Source organism: Coffea arabica, chromosome 8c (genome assembly GCF_036785885.1).
Source record: "Coffea arabica cultivar ET-39 chromosome 8c, Coffea Arabica ET-39 HiFi, whole genome shotgun sequence".
Classification (NCBI taxonomy): Eukaryota; Viridiplantae; Streptophyta; class Magnoliopsida; order Gentianales; family Rubiaceae; genus Coffea; species Coffea arabica.
In genome coordinates this window covers 26127653-26154776 of record NC_092325.1, presented here as the reverse complement: position 1 = coordinate 26154776, position 27124 = coordinate 26127653, and the positions used below count along the sequence as shown (strand labels likewise).

At 35.1% G+C, this 27124-nt stretch overlaps 1 protein-coding gene across 2 annotated transcripts; it reads left to right on the top strand.

The window, feature by feature from the left end:
• Positions 1-9346: 9346 nt before the first annotated feature.
• LOC113706280 (pectin acetylesterase 12-like) lies at positions 9347-12798 on the top strand. Of its 2 annotated transcripts, XM_072064178.1 has the most exons (8): positions 9347-9822; positions 9905-9972; positions 10280-10333; positions 10435-10512; positions 10618-10680; positions 10766-10816; positions 10918-10952; positions 12217-12798. In XM_072064178.1, the coding sequence occupies exons 2-8, from the start codon at positions 9910-9912 to the stop codon at positions 12224-12226; spliced, it is 354 nt and encodes a 117-aa protein (XP_071920279.1). In that variant the 5' UTR covers positions 9347-9822; positions 9905-9909; the 3' UTR covers positions 12227-12798. The 2 variants fall into 2 exon arrangements, 1 of the variants encoding a protein (XP_071920279.1); XR_003451980.2 differs by lacking the exons at positions 10766-10816; positions 10918-10952; positions 12217-12798 and having other exon boundaries at positions 10075-10333; positions 10618-10629.
• Positions 12799-27124: the final 14326 nt, after the last annotated feature.

The window sequence follows — 27124 nt, the reverse complement described above, 5'->3', positions numbered from 1 at the left end:
AACAATAATTTTTAAAATCCTCCAATTAATCACGCGCGCGAAAACGCGAACTTCCGACTTGTGCGTGATAAAGCGAAATTTCTAACAAATTCTTATAACGATAGTATAACTAACTAATACTTGAGTGCTTAATCATAAAAATAACCATTTTAGGGTAAGCCAATAAATAAGTGAATAAATCGATAACAAATAAATAAATAAATAGATATAAAAATTACGAGTTCTCAAATCTCCAAGATCACGGTACTCTCAAATCGACTATTACCTCCAAACGCGTTTTCACTAAATCTCACTAAACGAGCTTCCGAAAATTAAATTTATTAACGGACATTTTAAGAATATATGCAAGTCATAGTTCCATGTAAATGGTTCTACAGGGGTTGAAATAAATTATTCGGAGAAAACGGATGAATAAATATTTAAATAAGCTAGTAATATACGATAAAATAAGAAAATTTTCGGGTCTTCACATTTTTAATAAGTCTTACATAGTGAAATCCTAACCATACTAGGAAAGCAAGTAAATAACAATTTTCCTAACTATAGGACTCCAATAATCAGCTAATTATCCCTACCACAAGCAAATCCATGCTTGTATAAGCTGCTCCATTTATTGCCTACCAAACAACTAAAATAACACTAGCAAGAACAAGATTTAAGTTGGAACAATTCGGCCTTTACGTCTCTAACTCTTGCGAACTTGAAGTAGGTTCACTGATGGTAAATTCCCCTCATCCACTTCATTGAGTGACTCTTGGATACCTCGAACTATTGCTTGGAGTGACTCTTTGAGTTTTTTAGTACGAGTACGTGTCATTGGTCCAATTGGAATGGCCAAGGGTTTGACTTGAACCTCTCGAACCCTTGGACAACTTGCACAACTCCATCACCTGGCCTTCCTTCACATAAGCTGAAGGTTGCTCAATATATACTTCCTTCTCAAGAATACCATTCAAGAAAGTAGACTTTACATCTATTTGATAAATCTTTCAAGAATTATTAGTAGCAATAGGTATAATCTTATGAACAGTATGAAGTCTAGCAACAGGAGCAAAAACTTCAAAGTAATCAATACCTGCCTTTTGCTTGTATCCTTTAACAACCAATATTGCCTTGTAATAATCCACCTTACTAGTTGGCTTGTATATGGTCTTGTAGACCCATTTGACACCAATTGGCTTCTTTCTAAGTGGAAGAGAAGTCAACTTTCATGTCTTATTTTTTTCAATTGCATGCATCTCTTCATCCATTATTTAATTCCAATGTTCATCTTTGATAGCCTTCTCAAAGGTAATTGGATCACAATCCGCAAATAAAGCAAAGTTTGCAATATCTTCATCAGACAAATCATGTCATTACCAACAACATAATCATTCAAGTGAGCTAGCATGTGACATTCTCATTATGGATGATTAGATGACTACACAGGATTTGACTGCAACCTAAAAGATGAAGGATCATCAGTAGGTTGTTTGGACTACCCTACTAGTTGATCAGAAAAATTCCCTTTATCCTAATATAATGGCATTGGCAGATTTTTTGGTGTAGAATTTGTGACGTTATTAGACCAATCCCAAGCTCCTTGCTCATCAAACTTGACATCCTTGCTCATAATCAACTTTCTTGTGTCTAGATGGAATAGCCTATACCCTTTGGTTTAATAAATATAACTAAGAAAGATGTTGATATGAATCCCGTTGATCATGAGAATCGTGATAACGAACCCCAGATCAATGGTGATATTCACATGTTTGAATTGGATGGAATTTCCTACTTCGGACCCTCTAATCCTCGTGATTACAAACCTTCTTGACCCATAATCAAACGAACTAGCGAACCCTAGGAATGTGTTAGAAGGCGCCACAATCAGGGATGGAATTCTTTATTAATAATCCGAATATGAACATTAGACCATTCTAGATGTTCAATGGAAAGCTCGTAGAGCCAAAGAGAGGAATTTTCTCAAGAACGATGTTCACAAAAATCATATTCTACCATTAACCCTTGAATAATGACATTTTATGTGTCTTGACATAAGACATACCCAACATGGCTTAACAAACGACTTAGCAACATTGGACCTTAACATGTGGCCCAAACTCTAACTAATAAGGATGGTCCAAGCTTTATGAGTCTGTATCTTAACTACTAAAACAAAAACTAACTAAAGACTAAACTATCTCGGTCATCAAGCTTCCTTCTCATCCTCAACTTGGAGAACATTAATGAAGCGAGAACCTTCATCTTGGGCACGATTTCGCACTCCAATTGAGTCTTGAATAGCTTGAACCATCGCTTGCGAACGTTCATTGGTTTTCTTGGCTCGAGCGTGCATTAATGGTCCCATTGGCACCACTACGGGATCGACTTGAGTGGCTTGAACAGCTTGAGGCTCCGTAGCTCCATCAGTTCCCTCCTCTTGAGAAGGATTTGCCATCAAATCTACCTCATCTCTTGCAAGAAATGGACTAAAGTTAGATACATTGAAACTAGTACTAATTCCATACTTATCTAGTAACTTGAGTTTGTAGATATTATCATTGACGCACTCAAGTACCTGGAATGATCCATCTTCACACGGTAACACCTTGTTATGACACTAGATCGAGAAACGTGCCTTTCTGAAGTGAAACCAAACCTAGTCATCTGATTCAAATACCATGTGCTTATGCCCCTTGTTGGCCTGTGCAACATATTGCAATATTTGCTTCTCGATATTGGCATGTGTCTTCTTATGAAGTTGGCAAATATACTCTACCTTTGGCTTACCCTTTAAATTAACTTGCTTAGAAACAGATAATGGTACTAAATCCAAAGGCTTTAGTGAATTAAAACCGTATACTACCTCAAATGGCAAATATTAACTAGTAGAATGGACAGTTTTATTATATGCAAACTCAACATGAGGTAAACACTCTTCCCACGCCCTAAGATTTATACATAGTATCGCGTGCAACAAAGTAGAGAATGTCCTATTGACCACCTTTATTTGACTACCAATCTGTGAGTGACTAATTGTTGAAAACAATAGGTCACAAGGTCTTTTAGAAATAGCTAAGGAACTTCACGTCCCTATCAAACACTATGAACCTAGGAATACCATGCAATCTCACTATCTTCTTAAAGAACAGGTCAGCTATATTAGATGCATTATCAGTCTTATGACAAACAATGAAGTACCCCATCTTAAAGAATCTATCCACTACAATATAGGTGAAATTATTACCCTTCCTAAACCTAGGTAACCCCAATATGAAACTCATAGACAGGTCTACTCATGGTTCCTTAGGTATAGGTGAAGGAGTGTAAAGACCATGCAGACGTACCTTAGACTTGGCTTGTCTGCATGTGATACACTTGACAACGAATCGCTCCACGTCTCGCTTCATGCATGGCTAGTAGAAGTGTTCCTGTAAAATAGAGTACATCTTAGATACCCCAAATTGTCTCATCAATCCTCCATCATGTTATTCCCTCAACAACAATTCACGAATTGAACAGACAAGAATACACGGTTTATTGACATAACAAAGGTATCCATCAGAAATGAAGTACTTACTCTCATGAGGTACTTTACAAGATTCATAAATCTCTCCAAAAACAAATATCTTAGCATCGAAAATGGTGATTAGAGTGCACCTTCGCAATAGTGCATCGGCAACAACATTTGTCTTACCCGACTTGTATTTGATGACGTATGGGAATGACTCAACAAAGGCAATCCAATGAACATGCTTCTTGCTCAACTTGTTTTGCACCTTCAGATACTTCAGTGATTCGTGATCCGTGTGAATCACAAACTCTTTGGGCTCAAGTAATGCTGCCACATCTCTAATGCTCGAATAAGGGCATACAACTCTTTATCGTATGTTGAATAATTCAGCACTAACCATGCCCTACTTTTCACTGAAATAGGTGATCAGCCTTCTTGCTTGCATCAATACAGCACTAATTCCTATACCTATGGCGTCACATTCAATTTTAAAAGTTTTATTGAAATCAAGTAAAGTTAATATAGGTGCGTGTGTTAGTTTATGCTTAAGGGTTTGGAACACCCATTTTTGAGTGTCTCCCCAAACAAATCTCTCATTTTTCTTGACAACTATAGTCAATGGGGTGGCTATAATACTAAAATCCTTTACAAATCACCTATAGAAGCTCGCAAGTCCATGGAAGCTTCGAACTTCACTTACGGACGTCGGTGTTGGCCAGTCTTGTATGGCCTGAATCTTGCTTTCATCCACCTGTATTCCCTGTACACTAACTACAAAACCTAGAAATACAAGTCTATCAGTACAAAATGTGCACTTTTTGAAATTAACGTATAGCTGCTCATGTTGAAGTACATCAAAAACAAATCTCAAATGCTAAGTGTTCTTCTAGACTATGATTATAAACAAGTATATCACCAAAGTAGACTACAACAAATTTTCCTAAAAATGGTCTAAGTACATGATTCATGAGACACATAAAGGTACCGGTGCATTAGTTAACCCAAAAGGCATAACTAACCACTCATATAGGTCATACTTAGCCTTAAATGTGGTCTTCCACTCATCTCCTTCTTTAATCCTAATCTGATGATAACCGCTCTTTAAATTTATCTTAGAGAACACTATTACACCATGCAGTTCATATTGCCTAACCTAGGGATAGAGTGACGATACTTTACCATTACAATATTGAGTGCTTGATAGTCGGTGCATATTCTCCATGACTTGTCTTTCTTCGGCACTAGAATAATTGGCAATGCACACGTGTTCAAACTCTTCCTCACCCAACCTTTGGTCAACAACTCAGCTTTGGGATTGAAGCTCCTTTGTCTCCTCAGGGTTGCTCTTGTAGGCTGGTCTGTTGGGAATGGCTACTCTAGGGATAAAGTAAATTTGGTGCTCGATCCCTTGAACTTGTGGCAATCCACTAGGTATCTCCTCAGGAAATATATCCTCGAATTCCTGCAAAAGAGATACTACCTTTCCTGGCAAAATTGGGTCTAACTCATAAGTAATCAATAACACCTCTTTACTATGAAGTATAAGTAAACATTGCTTTGGATTTAAAACTCTTTTCACTACTTTTGGTTTCACAAGAAAGCTCGATTTCTTCCCTCACTTTCCTGCCCTGTTTCTAAGCGGGGGAGAAAAAATTCCCCCTGCCCCCGCTCCATTAGCCCCCCGCGGGGTGGGTGGCTTGCCATCCTTAGTCAAGCCAATTGAATTAGGATATTGTACCAAAAGGAAGGGGATAACAATGGTAATTAACCCAGAAAAGTAGGTAATACTAATCATATATAATGAAGTTTACCTGCCGTACGTTCCACATCTTTGCCATTCTTTTTGTCCTTTTCAACTGCTTGAATTATGCATATATTTTAAGGCAGTTCTTGTCTCAGCTAATTCTAGATGTACAGAGGAAAAGCTTATGGCTTCTTGCTCTAAAGCTTCTGAGCTTGGACAGAAAAATTGAAGCCTTGGGCTTAGTATTAGAAATTATAAACTCCCAATTGCCCAAAAATTAATTGGGATTAACAAATTATGAAGCAATAATATGAAGACAGATATTTTTTAAAGAAAAAGAAAGAATCAATACACACCAGTTGCAATTTTATTGAAGAATAACATCAGAATAAAGAACTTCCTCACGCTTGGAGATAAGTTGTATCTAATTAATGTATCTTGTAACCACCCACCCTCACCACCAAAATGCACACGCAAACACACAAAAAACAAGACTCTAACTGCTCTTCTAGAATGTTATCATATTCGAAGAATTCGAAGTTCACATTGTTGTTTCTTTTTTTTTCTTTATCACCTAAGAATTAATTGTTTGAGCATTCATATGATGGTGTGTAGCAAGTAGATACACAATGATACCTATAGCTCATTGAGTTGTGATGATAGAAGCTTTAGATAATAAAATGAGGCAAGAAGAAAGGACTATCATGCTGTAGGAATCTTTTTTTCTCCCTGGAAATTTATATGATTACAAATATAACAAACCAGCGTATTATACCTGCCAAATTCAAGATAAAACAAGGATATATATGTTGGACCAGAATAATCAACTCTTTGTAACAATAAAAGATGTTGGACTATGAAACTCGCTTCGTTAATTTTTTAACTTGACAAGAGGAGGAGTAAATAGAAATACATAGGAGATCAAATTGTTATCATCTCCGTTAGCAAAGCAAAACTTATTAATATTTCTCTTGAAGTAGTTAGTAAATTGTCACACCTGTTAGAATCGGTCAAGACAGGAAAGTTAGGGAAGAAATCGAGCTTTCTTGTGAAACCAAAAGTAATGAAAAGAGTTTTAAATGCAAAGTAATGTTTACTCATACTTTATAGTAAAGAGGTGTTATTGATTATTATCTTACTCATTATTGAGATAATTGTTACCTCTTTGGTGGTAAAAATTACCTTTGTCTCAAACTCTAAAATTACCTCTACGATGGCCTCGTCCTCTATCTCTGAAATTTTGGTTTTGCTGATTTGAATCATTGCCCTTCTCCTTGGATATATTTGTCTGTGCCTACCACGCCTTCTCCACCATTTCTTTTTCAGCATCATCTTTTAGTTTTTTGTTAATTCTTTATTCATGTAGAATTAACGTATCCTGCAGTTCTTCAATGATCATGGTTGAATGATCTTTTGTCTCGTGAATCACAGCCACCACATGATCAAATTTCATGGATAAAGTATTGAGGGATTTTTCTAGTAGTACCTCATCACTTAGATCATGACCATTGAGTTCCATCTCATTTTTTATGTCAATCAACTTGGAAAAATATGATTCAATGATTTCTGATTTTTTCATGGTGATCAGCTCAAATTTCCTCTTTAACATGAGTAGATTATTTTTTTGGACTCTATCAACTCCTTTGTATGTTTTTCCCAAAATATCCTATGCCTGTATTTCAGTCTTGGCATTAGCAATTTTTCCAAAAATTGAAGTATCAATTGCATGATGGATTTAAGACAACGCCATACTTTCTTGCCTCTTGGCATTTGCATCTTCATCTGTAGCATTTTCTTGTTGAACAAAATGAAGAAAATTATATACATCAAGATGGGTTTCCATCTGAGTTCTCCAAAAATTGTAATCTTTTCTCCTTGTGAGTTTTGGCACTACATGTAAAATTAGTTAGCACAATTGATGCAGTTGGCGCAAGCATATTTTCCAATAAACATTACTTTGGATACCACGATGTAGGCCCTTAAAAGATTTGTAATCAAACAATCCTCAATATGATGAATTCATGATGCATGATGCTACATCAGAAGATGGATAAAAAAAGGCTCAAGCAAGAAAGGACAAAAGAAAACCCGAGGGCAGAAAATGAAACAGAAGAAACGGAGCTAGGAGGCCCTTTTTATTATCTGAATGTTTTCTCTCACAACATTTTACATGCAAACTGGAGAGGTCTTTGTATAGACCTTCCACTGACAAAAACCTACTAGGAATAAATTACTATATCATATTAGTAATCCCAAACTAAAACTGAATAACAAAACATAAAGTTTCCTGAACTGATAAACTATTCCCCTAGACTTGGTTTATATTCCTACAGTATGCTTATTTGCTACTCATGTGTATCATAATTTGTAGGGTTAATGACATTTTGCCCCTCTTATTCTTTATCCCTGATTGGTATGTAGGAATCATCCAAAATGGAAAGGTCCTTCCACTTGCTAGAATAGGCAGGAAACTATTTATCATTCCAATGTTAGTTGATCAAAGTTAGAATGGAATGTGTATTTTTTTTAACATTTGATATAATTACATTGAGAAAGCAAAATAGAATAAAAAATTATTATGTTGACTTAATTGCCCTAAATATGACATAAAACATTTCTACTTTCATTATGTTTGACTCTAGAAACCTAAAGTGAATGGCTAGTTTTTTTGAGTTTGATTTGCAACTACACTACTAAATAAGAACACATTCAATAGATATTTGATTTAGAGAAATATGACTTAATAATAATAAAAATAAATTTTTAATAACATAAAATTGCAACAGTTGAATAGTAATTTAGCCAATTTAAATATTCAAATTGCATACAGGTCAATTTCAATCTCCCCTTGATTTGCTTCAATCCTATCCTTAGAACTATTTATAAACAAAAAATTTAGCAAACGATGTAGCAGCACTTTTTCCTTCTTTATTTTTTTAGAGTGCATATGAATTGGCATGTTATTACTTCTTTTGAAATGTCAAATATCATCAAATAATCCAATTTTGTAAACAAAAAGATGTTAAAATTTTTTAATTAAATATATTATTTGATAATAAAAAGAAACAAAAATGTTATTAATTAATAGAACTAGAATTATTTATGACTAAAAAGTAACAGACATTATTAATTCATAAATGATCTAACATCTGATAGGTATATAGAAAATAGAGAAGTATGGAAGAGTAAACTTGACCCTTACAATTTTGGTGTTTCTTGCTACAATTTAGATATTTCCTGGATAGAGTTGGAATGATCTTTCCTTGAATTTTTGTGAGGAATAGGATTGCAAGAACGAGTTAGAATTGACGCTCCAGGATGAAAGGACTTTCCAACAAAAAAAACTACATACCAGACATTGAAATAAAATGAATAAGTTGGAAAGGCCTTACCTTAAAAAAAAGAGTTGGAAAGGAGACCTTTCCAGCATACCAAATGAGAGGTAGAGGTAGTAATACTTTATCACTCTCAACCTTAAAGTTATATACTTTACCCTTCACTAAGACTAGCTGAAGTTACAAATGCCAAAAAAAAAAATTGAGTGCAAAGACATCATTATCCTTTTATTTATGCAATTATTTATAACTTACTATAATATTCCTTTTATTTCTAAAAAAATATACGTCTTCTCTATGGTTTCTACTATACAAAAATATCAAATTGGTAAAAGCTAGAAAAATTTATATTTAGTTTGTTATTCTTAAAATTTTTTTGTTGGATTAATGTTCACTTTTGTATATATTTGCCTCAATCTATTAGACTTTTAACCAAACAACAAGGATACATAACAAAGTAAAAACAATGAATAGAGTTAATAAAATTTTGAAAAAATAAGGTATTGCTACACTTGTTGTTTTTAAAAATAATGTTTATTCTATTTGATTATGTAAAGTGCTATCATAATATTGTTTCTGCAACAACAAGGAAATGCTGTCATAATGATCATTTTTTTTCATGGAATTCAGATTTTTTAGATTGACTAGTCACTACAACAAAAATGGCCTTTCCTGACATGCCTATAAGGACACTTGTTAGTTTGTATCATTATAGCACTCCTATCATGACAGTTATTAGCAATTCAATAATATATACTCTATTTTTTTATTTTATCAGATATAAAAATAATAATGTGCCTTTAGACTACCTAACATGACACTTGAGAAAATGTGAGATGTACCAAAAAAAAGAAAGACACAAAACAGCATCGTTTGATTTTGGCGGAAGATTCATTTGCTCTAAAACACTCAAAATTTTCATTCTACCGGCCAAAACACTTAGTCAAAACACTTACCCAAAATATTCATTTTCCAGCTTCACCATTTCCAGCCACCCTTCCCCCTCTCTCTGTGGAGGTGTTGGGCGTACTGCTTAGGCCAAGAATAGGCATTCAAATGGACAGGGTCGCTGGCTTGTTAAATCTGCTAGCTTCATTTTGGATTTGCTCAAGAATGCTAAAAGCAATGCAGAGGTTTGTCTATGTAGGTGAAAGGCTTGGATGTGGATTCATTTTTCATTTCTCACATTCAAGTGAATCAAGCAAATAAACAAAGACGCCGCACATATCGTGCTCATGGAAGAATAAACCGTATGTCCGATAGATGACTTTTTTCAGTTTTCTGTTCTGTCCATTATGTCTATTAACCTCAATGTATGATCTTTTTGGCTAGCCTACATGTCTTCCCCCTGCCATATTGAGTTGATTTTGTCCGAGAAGGAAGAGTCTATCAAAAAGGAGGTAATACATACTTGTAGAGTGTGACTATTTTGTTATGGATTTGTTGTCCATAACTTGTTCGATAAAATGTCAAGTAGAATGCAAACCTTTGGTGAGGTGCAGATCTAGGTGGAAGGACCCCGCGGGAAGCTTAATCCCAACTTCAAGCATCTCAATCTCGACTTCCAGCTCATCACCAATGAGGCCACAGAAAAGAGGAAGCTCAAGGTCGACGCTTGGTTCGGCTCCCACAAGACTACCGCCGCCATTCGCACTGCCCTCAGCCACGTTAAACTGACTCAGCTAACGGTCTTTCGTTTATTGCCAGGGTGTTGCCAAGAACCTGCCAAGTACGTGTACTAGATATCGGGATCCAACTTCAGTAAGTCTTTTTCATCTTTACTGCCACAATTGCTGCAATGCTGTTGTATTAGAGAATTTTCATGTTTCCAAGTTCACAGTTGATTTCATTTTCTTTTTCAGTGCTTTTTCCCTCAGAACCTGATTGACAACGTAAAAACTCCTCTTTTTATTCTTAATGCTGCCTATGATTCATGGCAGGTAATGCAACCTCTTTCATGAGTATTTCTTGTGCTACGTGCAGATTTTTCTGAATGATGGGAATGAGAAATTAATTATTTGGCATTCTCATTTTTTTTTATTCAGGTCCAGGCTAGCTTAGCTTCTCCTACAGGAGTTTGGAAGCTGCCAACTGGTGTAGTAAATGAGGTGCAGTATGTTTCTATATATTTGATTGACTCTAGAACAGTTGGTTTAAGCACAAGTATAGATACTTTTCTCTATGCGTTGACAGGGTGAGGATATTTCAGCAACTGCTATTAGAGAAGTAAAAGATGAGACAGGAGTAAGTCGTTAATTGTGACCTGTGAGGTTCATGCAACAAAATAAGTACCATGTTTAACATTTGCCAACAGATCTCAGAAACAATTTTGATTTCTATTTCAGATTGAGACAAGATTCTTGGAAGTCCTTGCCTTCAGGTAAGTCTAATTTGCTTGCCAATATTTAGGATAGAATATGGTAAACCAAGCATTCTGTTCCAAGGAGTTGCATAAATCAAAAAGGCCGCAAAGAGTTCGTTTCTTTTTCCTTCTTTTGTTATTTCTTGGAGATTCTGAAAACCACAAGGCATTCTTTGAAAAGTCAGATTTGTTTTTTGTTTGCAAAATGCAACCACTCTCTTTTGATGTGCAAAAGCAAGATTCTGAGATTGAGGCAGCAAAGGTAATTCTATAGTTGCCTATGAATCTCATGTTGGTTTCTTTTTTATAGAATGCACCACAAATCCCTAAACAACTGAGCGTGAAAATCATCTTTTAATGATCATTGATCTATATTATGTCTTCACTAAGTGGAAAAGTTTGAGTCCTTCCTGTTATAATTCATTTATGGACCTGATGCAGCACTAGTTTGCAGTCAAAGAAAGGTATAATAAATGGTTATGCTGAAAATCCTAAGCATTGAGCTAGAAACACTAATTTTCTCTCTTCCCACAAAACATTGTCATCATGTGTTTGGGATGTTGAGATACTTCACAATACTTTTGATCAACAAAGGGCATTAAGACACTTCATTGCCACTGGTATGACTAGCTATTCTGAATAGATAGCAGAAACAAACATTCAAGAAATTTTGCCCAAATGGATAGCTTGAAGCCAAAGGCTTAATCAAGTCTGTCACTTGTTTTTGTGAATTACTGAAAAAGCTAAATGAGGCGATCTCTTGAAGGGAAGTACTAGATCTTAGGCCATCAGAATAAAGCTTGAAAAAATGTAGAATCATAGCAGGCATCAGGATTCATAAAATAAAAAGCTTGCATTGCTTGGAATAGCTGTTGTTGATAGAATCTCAGAACTTTATCTAAGCTCTGAAGCGAAAAAAGAAAAGTTAGTCTTAGCTCAGAATTTCCTATCTTAGAACCAAGTGTTACATGTTATAATTCATATCTAGATCCCAAAATTACCAATTACTAATTACTACCCCATTAATCTGAAACTTATTAGTGAAAAGACGTTTTAGGTTTGATGTGGAACTAAGGGTGATATTATTTTTTTCTTTCTTTTTTGTAAAATGATCAACCTGAACATTACCTCCATGTATTAGGTTTGATAAATTTTATAGCCATGCTGACGGGACTCCATCGAGTAGTGTGGTGGTTGAGAATTTGATAAGTGAACTAAGAGTGTTTTTATGTTACTTAAGTCATGCTGAAACTGATAATAACTATATTTGCTTTTCTTTTAGAGTAAAATGAAAAAAAAAAAAAAGCAAGCTAAACTTCCACCAGAAACTGAGGACTCAATTGGCCGAAATGACATATTTGCTCAAGTCATTGGACAAGACAAACCTGGCCACATCCGGCTGTTTAGTGAAGGTGTCAATCCAACTGACTTGTAGAGAGATATCCCAAGTCGTAGCATGTGCCATCATATAAATATTGAGCAGCAGACAGTATTTTCAATAATGGAAGATAAAGTGAAGCAACAAGAAGTAGACATTGTTGATCTGAAGAAATTAGCGCAATAATTGAGTCAAAGTTCAGCAGACAGCCTAAGGTATCCATCATCATCATCTGCCAGTGTTTTAGGCCGGAATCCATCTGATGATATTGGCGGACAAGTGTTAGGATCAAATTGGTATGAGATAAATGTACTAGTAACGGTGGAACCTAATGAGCAGCTGATTAGACCGTATGATTTGTAGCAAACAATCCAAGATGCATTTGGAGCACCAATCGCTTGGCTTTCTCTTTATTCACTGCAATTTCTTTTAGACTTAGTGCTGATTCTCTTTTGTTTATTAGATAGCAATGCTGTTTTCATGTTAGCTTGCAGTTCTTTTGAACCCTTTCACTTGATTACTTTTGTTGTTGAAGGATATTTGAGCATTGGTTTGCTTTTAAATTACTACATGCATTCTGTTCTTTGAAATAATTTTACAAGTTCTTTGGGTATCTGATTAACGGAATGTATAGCAGGGAGCACAACCAGGTTGCTTCTTTATTTAAAAACAAAAAAAAATTCAGGGCAGTTAAAAGTGTCAGCATAGCTCAACAACTTCAGCAATATCCTGACACTTTCGATTCTTAAGAAAATGGATTTTTGTTGGCAGATGGGATGCTATAATAGCATAGTTTTCCTGACACCTTTAAATAGTACGAATCTATCCCCACATTGGAAGGGACAACATTTGTCCGAGGTGTGAGGAAAGACAAAGTGTTAGCTTAGATTATATATCTGACACTTTTAAATGCCGTTAAAGGTCATTTTTGTTGTAATGAGTCTTCCTGGGAGGTGAAATGTATATTTTTAAGATTGAGGGTGGTAAAGTGTGACTATCCCTAAAGCTCAGGAGAGGCAGGGACAAAGTGTTATTATCCTTAATTTTTACTAGTTACATTCCGAGTTCCTACTATAGCTTTTACTCGTGTTAAATTACTGTAATATATGGATTGACACATCCATTTTTGTTTTTGTATACTGCTGCAATGTATTTTGCCAATTCAAAGAAATGTACACGAATATAAATAGTGTGTGCAAAAATTATTAACAATTTAATAAAGCTTTTGTTCACGTAAACAAAAGGCTTAATCAAAATCTGCTGTCCCAAAGAGGCTAACCTAATGGAGGGTGAATAGGTTGATATGCCTTGCCAATTATGGAAATTTTTGGGATAGGTTGACCTTTTTTCAACAAATACCCCAAACAAATAATTTGAATAGAAATATATGAATCGGATTAAAGTACTAAAAAGTAACAACAACAATAAAAATGTGAGTTGTTTACAGTAGTTTAGCACTAGTGGAATGCCTGTGTTGACAATTCAAGATCTTTCTCTCTTTGGGATTTTACAATATGATGTTGCATATTGATGAGCTCCTTATTTACAATGAAGAAACTCATTCCACTTTGTGTAAATTGCCTTCTTTTCAGTGGTGCTACGTATTGAAATATTCTAACAAGCAACTTCTCTATACAAGAGAAGATTTAACTCAAACTACAAACTTCCATAATGCCAAAGAAAATCAAGCCACAAAAGGCCGATACTAGCAGGTTACAACTCTACCAAATTGCCTAAAACTTTGCACAAAATAGCTTAAAGTTTAAAGAGCTCTCTAGATAACTTTTTTGTAAGAAAAAAGATTTTTGTTTGCAAATACAACAACTCAGTAGAAGGTTTTTCACTCAAGACTTCATAAAGTCCAACCCTAGAAATAAAGAAAAAAAAAATTTTATAGAACATATTGAACTAACTAGCCATTTCAATAACTAGCTGTTTGGAAGAAACAAGGAAAGAATTATTTTTTATGCTTGATGATTTGAGAAAGATATTGTTGTTTGGTAAAGATTGAATCTAAACATAATAGATGACTATAAACAACAATTTGAATTTGAAAACAATCTAAATTTCCAAATTTTAATGAGAAAATCAAATTTAATTTTGATGGTCACAGAATGAGGATTTAAATTTGGAAAGAAATCAATCAGGATGTTTTATCAAAGCGTTATCTTTGATTTCATTAGAAAATCACTTGATCGACTCAAGAAGATTCATAATAATAAGTTATATGCTAGAAAGGTTCGGGTGCATTTTCAAATCCTCTCTTTTGTTCATTTCCTTCATTACAATTTTCTCTTAAATCAAAAATAGAAAAACATCTATTTTCTCTGCCTGCTCTCTAATCTCAACCTTTTCTTCACTGTTCTTCCTTTGTCGGAGGAAGATCTTGGTATCAAATTAAGGTCTCCATTCCACTTCCTCTATTTTTGTTTTATATTTAATAAAGTTTATCTTAGATTATCCTAGTGAGAGTTTTTCTCTCGTAGGCTATCCTAGTGGGATTTTTGTCTTGTTTATTGTTATTTTTTTTTCTCAAATCTAAGACGTTTTTTAGATCTATGTGTTAGATCTAGAATTTCATGGGTATTCTCATCAGATCTCAGCATTAGTTTTACGCTTGAACTAGTTGGACAACATATCTAAAGGAATATACATGCATAAATATTTATGGAGTATGATTTGACACAATGTAATCTTTCTTATTTTATAGCTCCCTTTTAAATCTAATGATTTTTCATATCAAATACATCTGTGATATATTTATGTATTTTCTACCATTAGTGCAGCTTTCTTTGTCAAGCAAATTATGCTGGATGATTTTCAACAAATTTATTCATAATATTGGCTTCTATTTTATCAAAAAAGTTATACACTAGAAAACTAGTAGAGAGTAACTTTTGACAACAAAGCATGTTTTTTGACAACTTTTCAATAAACTTAAGTGGAGTATCTCATATATTGATAGACACATGGACCTAGGGATTAGAGGATGACATAAGAATCCAAAATTATCATAATCCAAAATTATCACAACAATTGAGCAAAAGATTTAGGGATTACAAGATATTATCTTTACAACACCCACGACATTAGCCTTTCCTCAATCACTTTTACGTTGTCACCTTATCTTCCACACCGAGCACAACAATCTCTTCGTTTAAAAGTATCTTGCAGAGTCTAAACAAATTTCATCAGATAATGTTTGTCATATCAAAATAAGAGTTAGACTACGACAGTCTATGTCATGAGTCTTATGACTCGGATCCAAGCATTGGCCAAAGTAATTTTTGGACCGAAATTCACTAGCTCAAAATGATTAACGCAAATTACTTAATAACCTAAGCACCCAAATACGATATGGGATGCTATATCCTCCCCACCTTTAAGACTTTGTATTCTCACAAGGCTGTCCACTTGGTTATACTCGAGCTCTAGATGTGGTCCTCGCCCGACGTGGTACTTAGTCCTATAAGTTCTAGAAATGACCCCATCAAACGTGGCAATTAGTCTTGTACAGCACTTAACTCCTTGTGTAGTCGGAGCCATAACCGCTCCACTGACTCCGGCTCGATGAGATGTTTGCTCTGATACCAACTGTCAAGACCCAAGTCCAAGCACTGACCTAAGTAAATTTTGGACCAAAATTCAATAATCCAAAATAGTTAATCCAAATTACGTAATAGTCCAAACACCGAAGTACTTAAACCCATTCCTTTCCTCTTCCAAGTTCGATGTGGGATGCTGCAGTTTATCCCTTGAACCTGAACATTTAGTTGAGATAAGAAAATTTACTTCAAGGGGCAAGGTTTAGCATAAAACTTAGAATTATAACCATAAAATATTTTCAAGTTTTTATGGGGATAAAAGTTTGAATCTACAAAGAATCTTTTGAAAATCTTCAATCTTTTAAGGAGAAAAACCTAATATTTTAGAACTTAGGGAAGCAGCAGCCTTTCTCCATTCCCTGGAATAAAGCAAAAATTTGCCCTTCATGACGACAGGCCAACTATTAAACATGTTGTTGTCTTCCAAAAATGATGTTAATGCCCATAAAAAATGGCTGTGTTGTTTCTTGGAAGAAAATTTGTGTTGAAATTAACTTTTAGTAAAAATTCAAATGAAAAGTTAATGTGGAACATGACTTAATGTATAAAAACTAGAAAATTTAAAACAAATTGAAAGTAGTCCCTACAATAGCAAAGTACACTGATACACTTAAAAACACGCAAAATGAAGATAGGAATCAAAATTATTTAAAGATTATATTAATTAAAAAAAACACAATACTTACAGTCATATAAGTAAGATGAACATTACTTGTATAAAGCATATATGTGTTACTGTGTATACTGTCATGTGCAAATCTTGACAATCTGCTTCCAAATTCGTCTCTTAATTTATTTAATTAATTTAATTAATATTGTAAATTTTGGAAAAAATTATGTGATGGGGCTATCTATGATATGGCGTGGAGAGAAATCAAATTGAAGAGCTAGCTGCAATTTGGGAAAAAAAAGTAAATAACGAATTTAAAATGAAGAATTTTTTGTGAAATTGTGAGAGATTTTCTAATTTTTGAAGACATATAAAAGATTTTCAAAAATAAACAATTAAGAATGAAGTATGTTTGGTTTAAGACAATTGAACAAAAACTATTTTAGTTACAAAAACAAAAAGAGTATAATATAATAACGTATATATATTTTTGTATGGGTATTGTGGTCAAAAGAAATATGACAACGGTGTATGCAATTTGAAATATAAGCAGTTGAAATTTACAGAGACTAGAATCTATTGGGGCAAATTGTAATTAAGCCCAATTGTAATGCAGATGAACATTACAAGCTGCACATGCTCAGTCACCTCATCCATCAATTATTTCGACTCCTCATCAATCGTCCGGGAAGGTTGTTAGAAATTACTCAAAATAGTACCTCTCGGTCCCATTGTTATTATCATAGTTCAACTTTTTTTCATGTCCCAAAATTTGAGTCACACTACAATTTTTTCTCTAACATTTCATTTGTACCCTCAAAAGAGACATTGATAAAATAAAAAACAAGTATGATGGAACCTACAAATACAATAAATAGATATCCAAAAGAAAAGGTGCATGGAAAGCACCAAAAAATTTAGTGGCCATAAGTAGGCACGTGCTTGGCAACAGCATGAAAAATAGCTTTTATTTTGCATAGACCCACGAATTCTTTTCACATTGACATAGACAGCAATTAAGCTTTGATATAGATCAAAGGGCACAATTGAAAAAAGATGTCTCGCATTCAATTTGATTGAACTGTACATAATAAATTAGAATCCCCAAAAACATCCCTTATTCTCTCTCTCTCTCTCTCTCCCTCTCCATTTTTTTTGGGACTCTCTCTCTCCGTTTGCAATTTAGACAGCAATTAAGCTTTGATATAGATCAAAGGGCACAATTGAAAAATCATGTCTCACATTCAAATTGATTAAACTGTGCATAATAAATTAGGATCCCCAAAAATGTCCCTTATTCTCTCTCTCTCTCTCTCTCTCCCCCCATTTTTTTTTTTGGGACTCTCTCTTTCCGTTTGTAATTAAGCTTTGATATAGATCAAAGGGGCACAATTGAAAAAAAGATGTCACACATTCAAATTGATTGAACTGTACATAATAAATTGGAATCCCCGAAAACGTCCCTTATTCTCTCTCTCTTTCTCTCTCTCTCTTCGCCTCTCTCTCTTTCCACTTTTTTTAGGGACTCTCTCTCTCTCTCTCTCTCTCTCTCTCTCTCTCTCTCTCTTCATTTGCATCGTGTATGCCTCACATGCCAATGCTACAATTGGTCTCCATCAAACGCATTACGCTCTCCATTTGCTTTGTGTATACCTCACGTGTCAAGAGTACAATTGGTCACTATTAAACGCATGAGGCGCTTTGCAATTATTAGCTGCAATCTATTTGTAGACCTATCCACTAGTTGAGATATTCTAGAAGGTGATTTTACAATTATTAGCTGCAATCTATTTATGTACCTATTCACTTGAGATATTTTGGAAGGTCCTAATATTGTGACATGTGTTATTTTTTAAACTTATTAAAGAATTTTATTCTTTAATAAATTTAATTCATGTTATCCAATGATTATATGTTAATTAAATTCAAATGTTTAAATTTGTACATAGCACAAGACATAAGTTTAAATATTTAAATATTTACTTTATTTTAAAATTTAAATTATTTTTAGGGTTAATACCACTTTGTCCCCCAAACTTTGGATGATTACCCACTTCAGTCCATAAACTTCAAAATGGAACACTTAAGTCCTTAAACTTATAAATACCTCCCACTTAAGTCCCTAAACTTATAAAATAGGACACTTAAATCCCTAAACCCTTATAAAATGGGACACTTCGACCACCAACGGTATTCAGGATTTGTTAACAATTTTCCTTAAGTGGGAGGTATTTATAAGTTTAGGAACTTAAATGTCCCATTTTGAAATTTAGGGACTGAAGTGGGTAATCATCCAAAGTTTGGGGGGACAAAGTGGTATTAACCCTTATTTTTAATCATTTATAGTTCCTATACATAGCATGGAACATAAAGCTAGTTATAACTATAATATAAGAGTACTGTATCAACTTATGACATCATTCGAATTAACCCCTTCTCTCCTCCTCTCTTCAGTCTCTCTAGAAAAAATTCTCTAACTAAAACTCCCTTCAACTCTTCCATGGGAGAAAAATCAGATTTTTTTGATCTTTTCTCACGAGAGAAGCCCTTTCTATAGTTTTTTTTTCATTTGTGTGAATAAAATCTCTTTTTAGTAAGAGTTTCTTCTCTGCTTAGGATTGATTAGTGAGAGTTTTCTTCTTTCCTAAATTTTTTAATGAGAGTTTTATTCTCCCATAAGGATTTCTAGTGAGAGTTTTTGATAATTTTTTTATTTTTCTTTTATTAGATCTGAGTTTATTCAAATTTTGATTATCAAATCTGATATTTCTTTGATCTAGTCAGGAGATCTCACCATAATATCTCGACTTGAAACAGTTAATCAGCAGATCTAGCAGTTGGAAGCATGCACAAATGCCCATGGATTTATATTTATTTTATCTTATTTTTCAAATTTGGAGCTTTATAATGTAATTTTTATTCTTTTTCGGACCTGGAGTATCCTTTTTTCATATCTGTTCTTTGATATATATATATATATGTATATTTGATGATATAATTTCTACTATTAGTGCAAATTTTAATAAAATTATGATATTTTATTAAAAAACTATAATATAAGAGTAGTGTTATTGCTAGAGCACATTATATAATCCCAAAACAACTTTATTCATCATGACAGAATTATCCCTCCTAGTTAAAGCTTTTTCCACTAATAATTTGTTGTGGGGTCCCCATCTCCAATTTTGTCTCTAAGGAAACCATCATATAATGTATTTTGGTATTCGCTCTTTCTATCTTCCTTTTTTTCCTTTTTTTTCTTTTCTTATTTTAACACATCAAATTTTTGCATTTTTTTTTATTTTTCACATTTTATTGAACAAATGGCAACATAACTTTGTAGAACTCAAAATATAAAAATTCAACAAAGCCTTGCTATCAAGATTGAAGAAGCCACATTCTTTTTTATTTATTTGCTAGATTTTAAATCCAATCTGACCCTTGATTATTGCCTTAAGAAATGTGAGAGGGTTGGATTAGGGGAGATCGGATGGGTTGTGAGTAAGAGGTCATGAGTTTAAATCCTCTTGTTCACAAAAATATTATTTTAAGAAACGTAGAAAAAATTCAATAGAAAAAAATTCAAAATCAAAGCCACAAATGATACCATTTAGCAAAATGAAACTGGAGCCATATCATTCCTTCCCTTTGCCATTAATTGTGGCTTTTTTTTCTTTTTTTTTTTTTAACACAACAAAGGGCTATGTAATCTTGAGGAACTCGAAATGCAAAAACTCAACTAAGTCTTCCTATCAAGATTCAAGAAGCCACGTTGTTTTTGTTTATTTATTGGTATTACATGACACCAAATTATTGTTACACAAAATTTACACCATTGATTTCTTATGAAAATCAAAATCAAACCAGAAGCCAACCATTAACAAAATATGCCTAACAACAATTGGCAACGATTCAATTCTTTCTAGCTTAATTCTCATTAACCACATATTTACAACACTAGAGAATCAGGGTTCTAATTCCCCTGCTCCCTTTTCATTTTTTAAATCCTACATTTCTCCTATTAGAAAAAAAATATTAAAAAAAGAAAAGAAAAAGATAAAAAGAAGCAATTGTAAAAGGAACTGAGTACCAAAATATAGTATATGTGATAAGGGCTAATTTTGTGATCTTTTTGAAGGTATTTTATATTATTTTTGAGTCAATTTGTAAGGTTAATTGGTATAAGTTGTTCTTTTTGTCTTTAATTTACACTTTGAGTTGATAGATGAATTAGTTGTGATTTTATCATTTTACTTGCAAAATCCCTTTGTTTTTGTAGGAAAAATAATCAAGTTCAATTGGAAGTGAAATGGTGAACTAACAAAGTAAGGATTAGAAGCTTGAAAAGTCACAACAATGTTTAAAAGAGGTGGTGCAACTCAAAGATGAAGAATGGAAAGCTTAAAAAAAAACAGATTGAAACCCTCAAGGGTTTCTCAGGGGATTCTACAACCGATTATGGGTAGAATGTTAACTTTGAAGAGAAAAACATAGAATCACATACTCTACATAATCCCTGGAAGAATCCCTCCTTTATTTTTCAACAAACTCTCAAGGGATTGGTGGCGATCGCAAGTTGCCAACTTGCATGATTTTTATTTCTTTCTTCATATTTGACAAGACATAAAGAGAACTTGTACCAACTTTTGGGGAATTCAGGAGTTTCTTTTCTTGACTCTTAACAAGAAATAAACAAATTATTGAAAAGAGAGATTAGATCTTGGCTAGAAAAACAACTCCTTTTTCTCTTTCTTCTCTAGCTTCGCTTAGTGTATTTTTAGATCTAGTTTCATTTTCCCTCGAAGAACTTGAAGAACTCTATGTGTATCATTTTATTTTTGATGGCAATGAAGATGGTGAAACTTGGAGATTTTGTTTCTTTACTTGAATAAGCATTTCTTCCTCTTTACTCTCTTTATTGTTTCATTAATGCTCAATTACATTGAAGATATGAGATTTATTCCTAAATCTACTATGTCTAACTAGAACTTCTTGTTCTAGGGTAGATGAAACTATTTGTGCCTTGATTATGGTTGAATAAAGTTGATTATTACTATATTTTGTACTTGCTAGTTCACCTATTTTTACTTTAACACTTGTGAATGCTTAATCACCATTTGCAAACCATGATAGTTGTTGTTAATTTATGAAAATAGTTGACAATGACGGAAATGGACTAGGTGGAGTAGGCACACAAAAGTAGTAGTACACTTAAGTGGATGTTTTTGGCATTTCTAGATTTAGATTAAGTATTAACTTGTGATTCCACCATGAAAGTAGGAAAACTATAGTGTTGGCTAGATTCTATTCATTGGTAAGAGCAAGTTCCTATGGCTTGAGTGAAATACATCCTTAGCAAGAAAAGTTCATTACTGATAATTGACATTTCATCCATATTAGTTATATTTAATGGATTCTATACTTTAGGACATTTGTTTTTAGTGGAGTGTCATCAATTTGTTAATTTTTCTTTCACTTAGTTAAAATTCTTGATTAGTTTAGATAATAGAATGAGCTAAAAGTCTTAGTAGTTGGAAGTGATTCTCGTAAGATTGATCCTAGCTCTCTAGTACTACGAGACATGACCTACATACTTGCAGTGAACGAGGGAATTAGATTAAAATTTAGAACGTAGATTAGAACCTTGTTAAGTTTTTAGCGATGTTGCCAAGGATTATGACAATATTAAGGCTAAGCAAGCTTTATTTGTCTAGACATTGTGTTATATTGTGAATACATTTAGACTTGGTTGACATATTTATTTAAAATAATTCATTGTTTAGTTTTATTGTGGGTTAATCTTTTGATTATAGTTTCTTGTGGTATATGTAGAAAGCTCTATGAGTCATATTCTATTGGATCTCAAAATTGAAAGGACTCTAAGGAGACAACAAAGGCAAACATTACGAAAAACTGTGAAGACTCAAGGTAAAGGTAAAATGGCAATTGAACTTTCACAAATTGAACCTACGGCTGAGGAGGCGAATAAAAGAGCATTGTGAGACTTCGCATTGCTCTGAGGTGATGGTCTACAAACAAGCATCATGATATCTACAATAAATGCTAATAATTTTGAGATTAAACTTGCACTAATTCAAATGGTATAACAATCTCAATTTGGCGGTAGTGTAATCGAAGACCCTAATTCTCATTTGCCTACATTTTAAAAATTCGTGATACAATCAAAATTAATGGTGTAGTTGAGACGTCACTTGGACTATTTTTGCTGAAAACCCTAGCCGTCTTTTAGGAAAACCATTCTTGTAACCTTGGCTGAATCCGACTAGTATAGCAAGTTGATGGCAGCTTCAGCTGCCCAACTCTCTTGCGAGGGTGGGCATCCATCCGCCTCTCCAGCTTTTCGGTCAAAATTCTTCTCTGAGCTATTTTCCCCATCATCCCAGCAAAGGTTTCACATTGCAGCAACGTTGTCGACCCATCGAGGAGAACCTGCAGTTGCTTTTTCACATTCTACATTAGAATCAGTCACACATCCTTTTTGCTTTGCTTTGGTTGGTAAGTTTTCCGGAATAGGCCTCTCATAGAGGAGATCAGGAAATGTTTCTCTCCCTTAACTTGAAGGACTCATTTTCCATTGGATTGCTAGATGCGCGACATGTATTGATTAAATTGCACAATGAGGCGGACTTCATGCGCGTTTGGACTAGGAATGTGTGGTATGTCCTTGGGAGTCCTATGAGAGTTTTTAAATGGTCATCGACCTTTCATATCGACAAGGAGTCATCTTTGGTGCCTGTATGGTTTAGCTTCCTAAGCTACCCGTGCACTTATTCGACAAGCAGTGCTTGTTTCAAATTGTATCTTGTTTGGGACGGCCTCTCTTCATCGCTTCTGCGACTGCTGCACTCTCCAGACTGAGTGTGGCTTGGGTTTGTGTTGAGATTGATTTAATGAAAGAGTTACCATCACGGGTTTGGATTCAGTTATGGGAGGGTCACAGATTCTAGCAACCTCTTAATCTCAAGAGTTTGTTGAAATACTGTAATCATTGTTATCGCGAAGGCCATGACCATTCGGATGCCATATTAAAAATCCTGAGCTGCGTCCAAAGATGGCTCACGAGGAGATGAAGTTTCTATCACGAGTGGACAAACTACTGGATTCTAGATGTAAGAGGATTGTTAACAATCTTGAAATGGGTCATAAGAGAGGAGAGGCTGCCAATTTGGCATACGTCGAAGCTACTCCAGGGGGCTGTCCAGAACCTGCTAAATTAACAAATGGTATTGTGGCGAGAGTTGGGAAATCTAGTGTGGGAGAATCTGATAAATTAGAGAATGGTATGATAGCTGTGAGTGACGAGATTACTACAGACCAGTGTCATGAGGTGGAAGAAGCAGAGCGGCAAGAAACTGTATGCCTGGAGGTTGCAGCAGTGGAAACTCTTGTCACTGAGTTGGCTAAGCGGGTGGTTGGGGAAGATGTCAATAGGAATGGTAAAAAGGGAGATGATGATGTAAGGATAGGCATTGCAGCTGAGCTTGGTGATGAGGAGGTTGAAGTGGTGTCGACTGAAACATCGTCTAACGCTATTACTTGTGTAGGTCCCTTATCGTCACATGGGATAAGAGGGCAGTGCGGCGGGGTAGAGGTGACACATGAGGTTGTTGAGACACTTCATTTGGATCAACTTGCAATTCTGGAACAAAGTGTCCATCAAGCTAAAGGGCGAGACATCCAAGCCAAATTTCCGTCAAATAGAGAACTCAGGTTAGTATCCAAGAAATCTCAAAATTCTTTCCAAATTCTATCTCATGGTTGTTGGAACATTCGGGGGAGGGGTATCAGAACCTCGAAACCTTAGAAGACTAAAGAAATTAATTTCCATGCATAAGCTAGCAGTTGTGGGAATTTGTGAACGTAAGTTATCTATAGATGAAGTTGACTCGATTCGGATACGGTTAAATTTTGATTTTGTAGTATGTAATTCATTAGTGGAATTGTGGGTATTCTTTAGTTCCCTTTTTGTTAGTCAGGCTGTCGGAGAGTCGGATCAGCATCTTTCTATTATGTTGGGGCATCCTCAGTTTCCTATTGCTATACTTGTTTCATTTGTTCATGTGAAGTGCAATATGATTGAGAGAAAGAGCGGCTCTGGGAGGGTTTATTACAGGACAAGCCAAGACAAGGTCCATGGTATGTTGTGGGGGACTTTAATCTCATCCTTTCGTCGAGTGAAAAGAAAGGGGGTTGGCAGTTTCGGCCATCTGAGGGTTTGGAACTGTCTTGTTTTATGACTGATGGAGGTGTATTTGATGCAGGTTTCTGTGGCCCTACTTTCACTTAGTATAATAATAGATTTGGGCATGCAAGAATTTGGAAACTGCTAGATAGAGTGTTGATTAATATGGATTGTTTGAACTTCTCTTTGTCAGTATCGGTATCACATTTGGTTCGGGCGCCGTCAGATCATGCTCCGCTTCTTATCTCTTTCACTCCTAGAGTAAATAATAAGGTTCGATCATTCCATTTTCTTAACATTTGGCCTTTCAAAGATGGTTTTCTAGATGTGGTTAAGACAGCTTGGCAAATAGAGGTGACTGGGTCGCCATTTTATGTGGTATGGGTAAAGTTAAGGAATGTCTCTCGATTCAGCTGTGGAACAAGGAGACATTTGGTGATATGTTTGAAAATATTAAGAAGGGTGAAGAAGTTGTGGCAGCGGCAGAGCTTAGAGTGCTGTCTGACCTATCTGTCAAGGCTCATATTGAGCTACAGCAGGCTCAGGCAAATTTGAAAAAGTTGTTGGCAATTGAGGAGCAATTTTGGTGCCAAAAGGCTACGGTTAAGTGGCTACAACACGAAGATCATAATTCTAGATATTTTCATTCAATGGTCAAGCAACACCGTTTTCAAGCTACAATTCACAAGATTCAAGACTCAAAGGGGGAGGGGGTGATGGAGGATGATGGTATAGGGAAGGAAGTTGTTAATTATTTTAGTGACTTTTTCTTGGTCGATCCTTTGTCAGAATTTCAGTTACTCCATGTTATTCCTAATTTAAGTGCTGATATTGATAATATTGGCTTGGAAGATGTCCCTACCTTAGAGGAGGTGAGGAAGGTGATTTTTGAGATAGATGGAGACAATGCGGCTGGGCCAGATGGCTTCACAAGAAAATTCTTTTTGGTTGCCTGGGAGGTGGTAACTCCAGATGTATACAAGGCAATTTTGAGTTTTTTTTGTGGTACCGAACTACCTCGCTTTGTTACGGCTACATCTATTGTGCTTCTACCCAAGATTATGAACCCTAAGGATTTTATTCAATTTAGACCTATTAGTGTTTGTAACTTTCTGAATAAAGTTATATCTCGTATTTTGATGGGTCGATTGTCAGGTATCTTGCCTCGAATTATTTCTCCTCAGCAGAGTGGCTTTGTTAAAGGGCATTCTATTTCCGACAATTACCTGTTGGCTCAGGAGCTGATGTCGAATATTGGAAAGAAGTGCAAGGGTGGGAACTTGCTACTTAAGTTAGACGTGGCTAAGGTGTATGATAGGGTTTCCTAGTGGTTCCTTATTGCAGTGTTGCAACGTTTTGGTTTTGGGAAAAAATTTATTGACATGGTATGGAGGTTGATTTCGAACGTTTGGTTTTCTGTGCTTATAAATGGCTTGCCCTATGATTTTTTCAAATCCTCCAAGTGGTTGCGTCAAGGAGGCCCGTTATCGCCGGCATTGTTTATTATTGGCTCAGAGGTACTATCCCAAGGTTTGAATTCTCTTGCTACCCAGTCGAGTTTTGTGGGTTTTAAGGTGCCTAGACTCTGCCCCACTATTACTCATTTAGCGTTTGCGAACGATGTTATAATTTTTGCCAATGGGGATATGGCTTCATTGAAGAAAGTCATGAGGATCCTGGAGTGGTACCAGAATGATTCAAGCCAATTGGTTAATGTGCAGAAAAGCGGATACTTAGTTCACCCTCAAATGACTGTAGCTCGTCAGGGTGTATTGAGCAAATTACTAAATTTCAAAAGAAAGAATTCCCAGTTCGGTATCTGGGAGCTCCGTTGTTTATTGGCAGAGCTAAAGAGATTTATTACTCAGATCTGTGCTAGAAGGTTGTGGATAAGGTACTTTCTTGGAAGCCACGGCTTTTATCATCTGGGGGGAAATGGTCTTGATTAAACATGTTCTGTCCAGTATCCCAATACACTTGCTAGGGTTGGGCATGATACTAAAAGGAACTTTTCGATTGATTGAGAGGGTTTGTACGAATTTTCTTTGGGGGTCAGGTCGAGAGGGGAATAAATTCCATTGGATCTGGTGGAGGGACTTGTGCTATCCTCCAAACAAAGGTGGGGTGGGATTTCGTTCGATCAGTGACACTTATAAGGCCTTCTCTTATAAGTTATGGTGGAATTTCAGGTGTGGTCTTTCCTTGTGGGCAAGATTTCTACGTACTAAGTACTGTAAGAAGCTTCACCCCTGCCAAATTTCCATGTCTCCCCTAAACTCTGCAACATGGAGAAGAATACTGAAAATTAGGGGGTTTGCAGAGCTATTTATTGGGTGGAGGCTCCAAGATGGACGTTATAACTTTTGGTATGATAATGGGATTGGATCTGGGGCT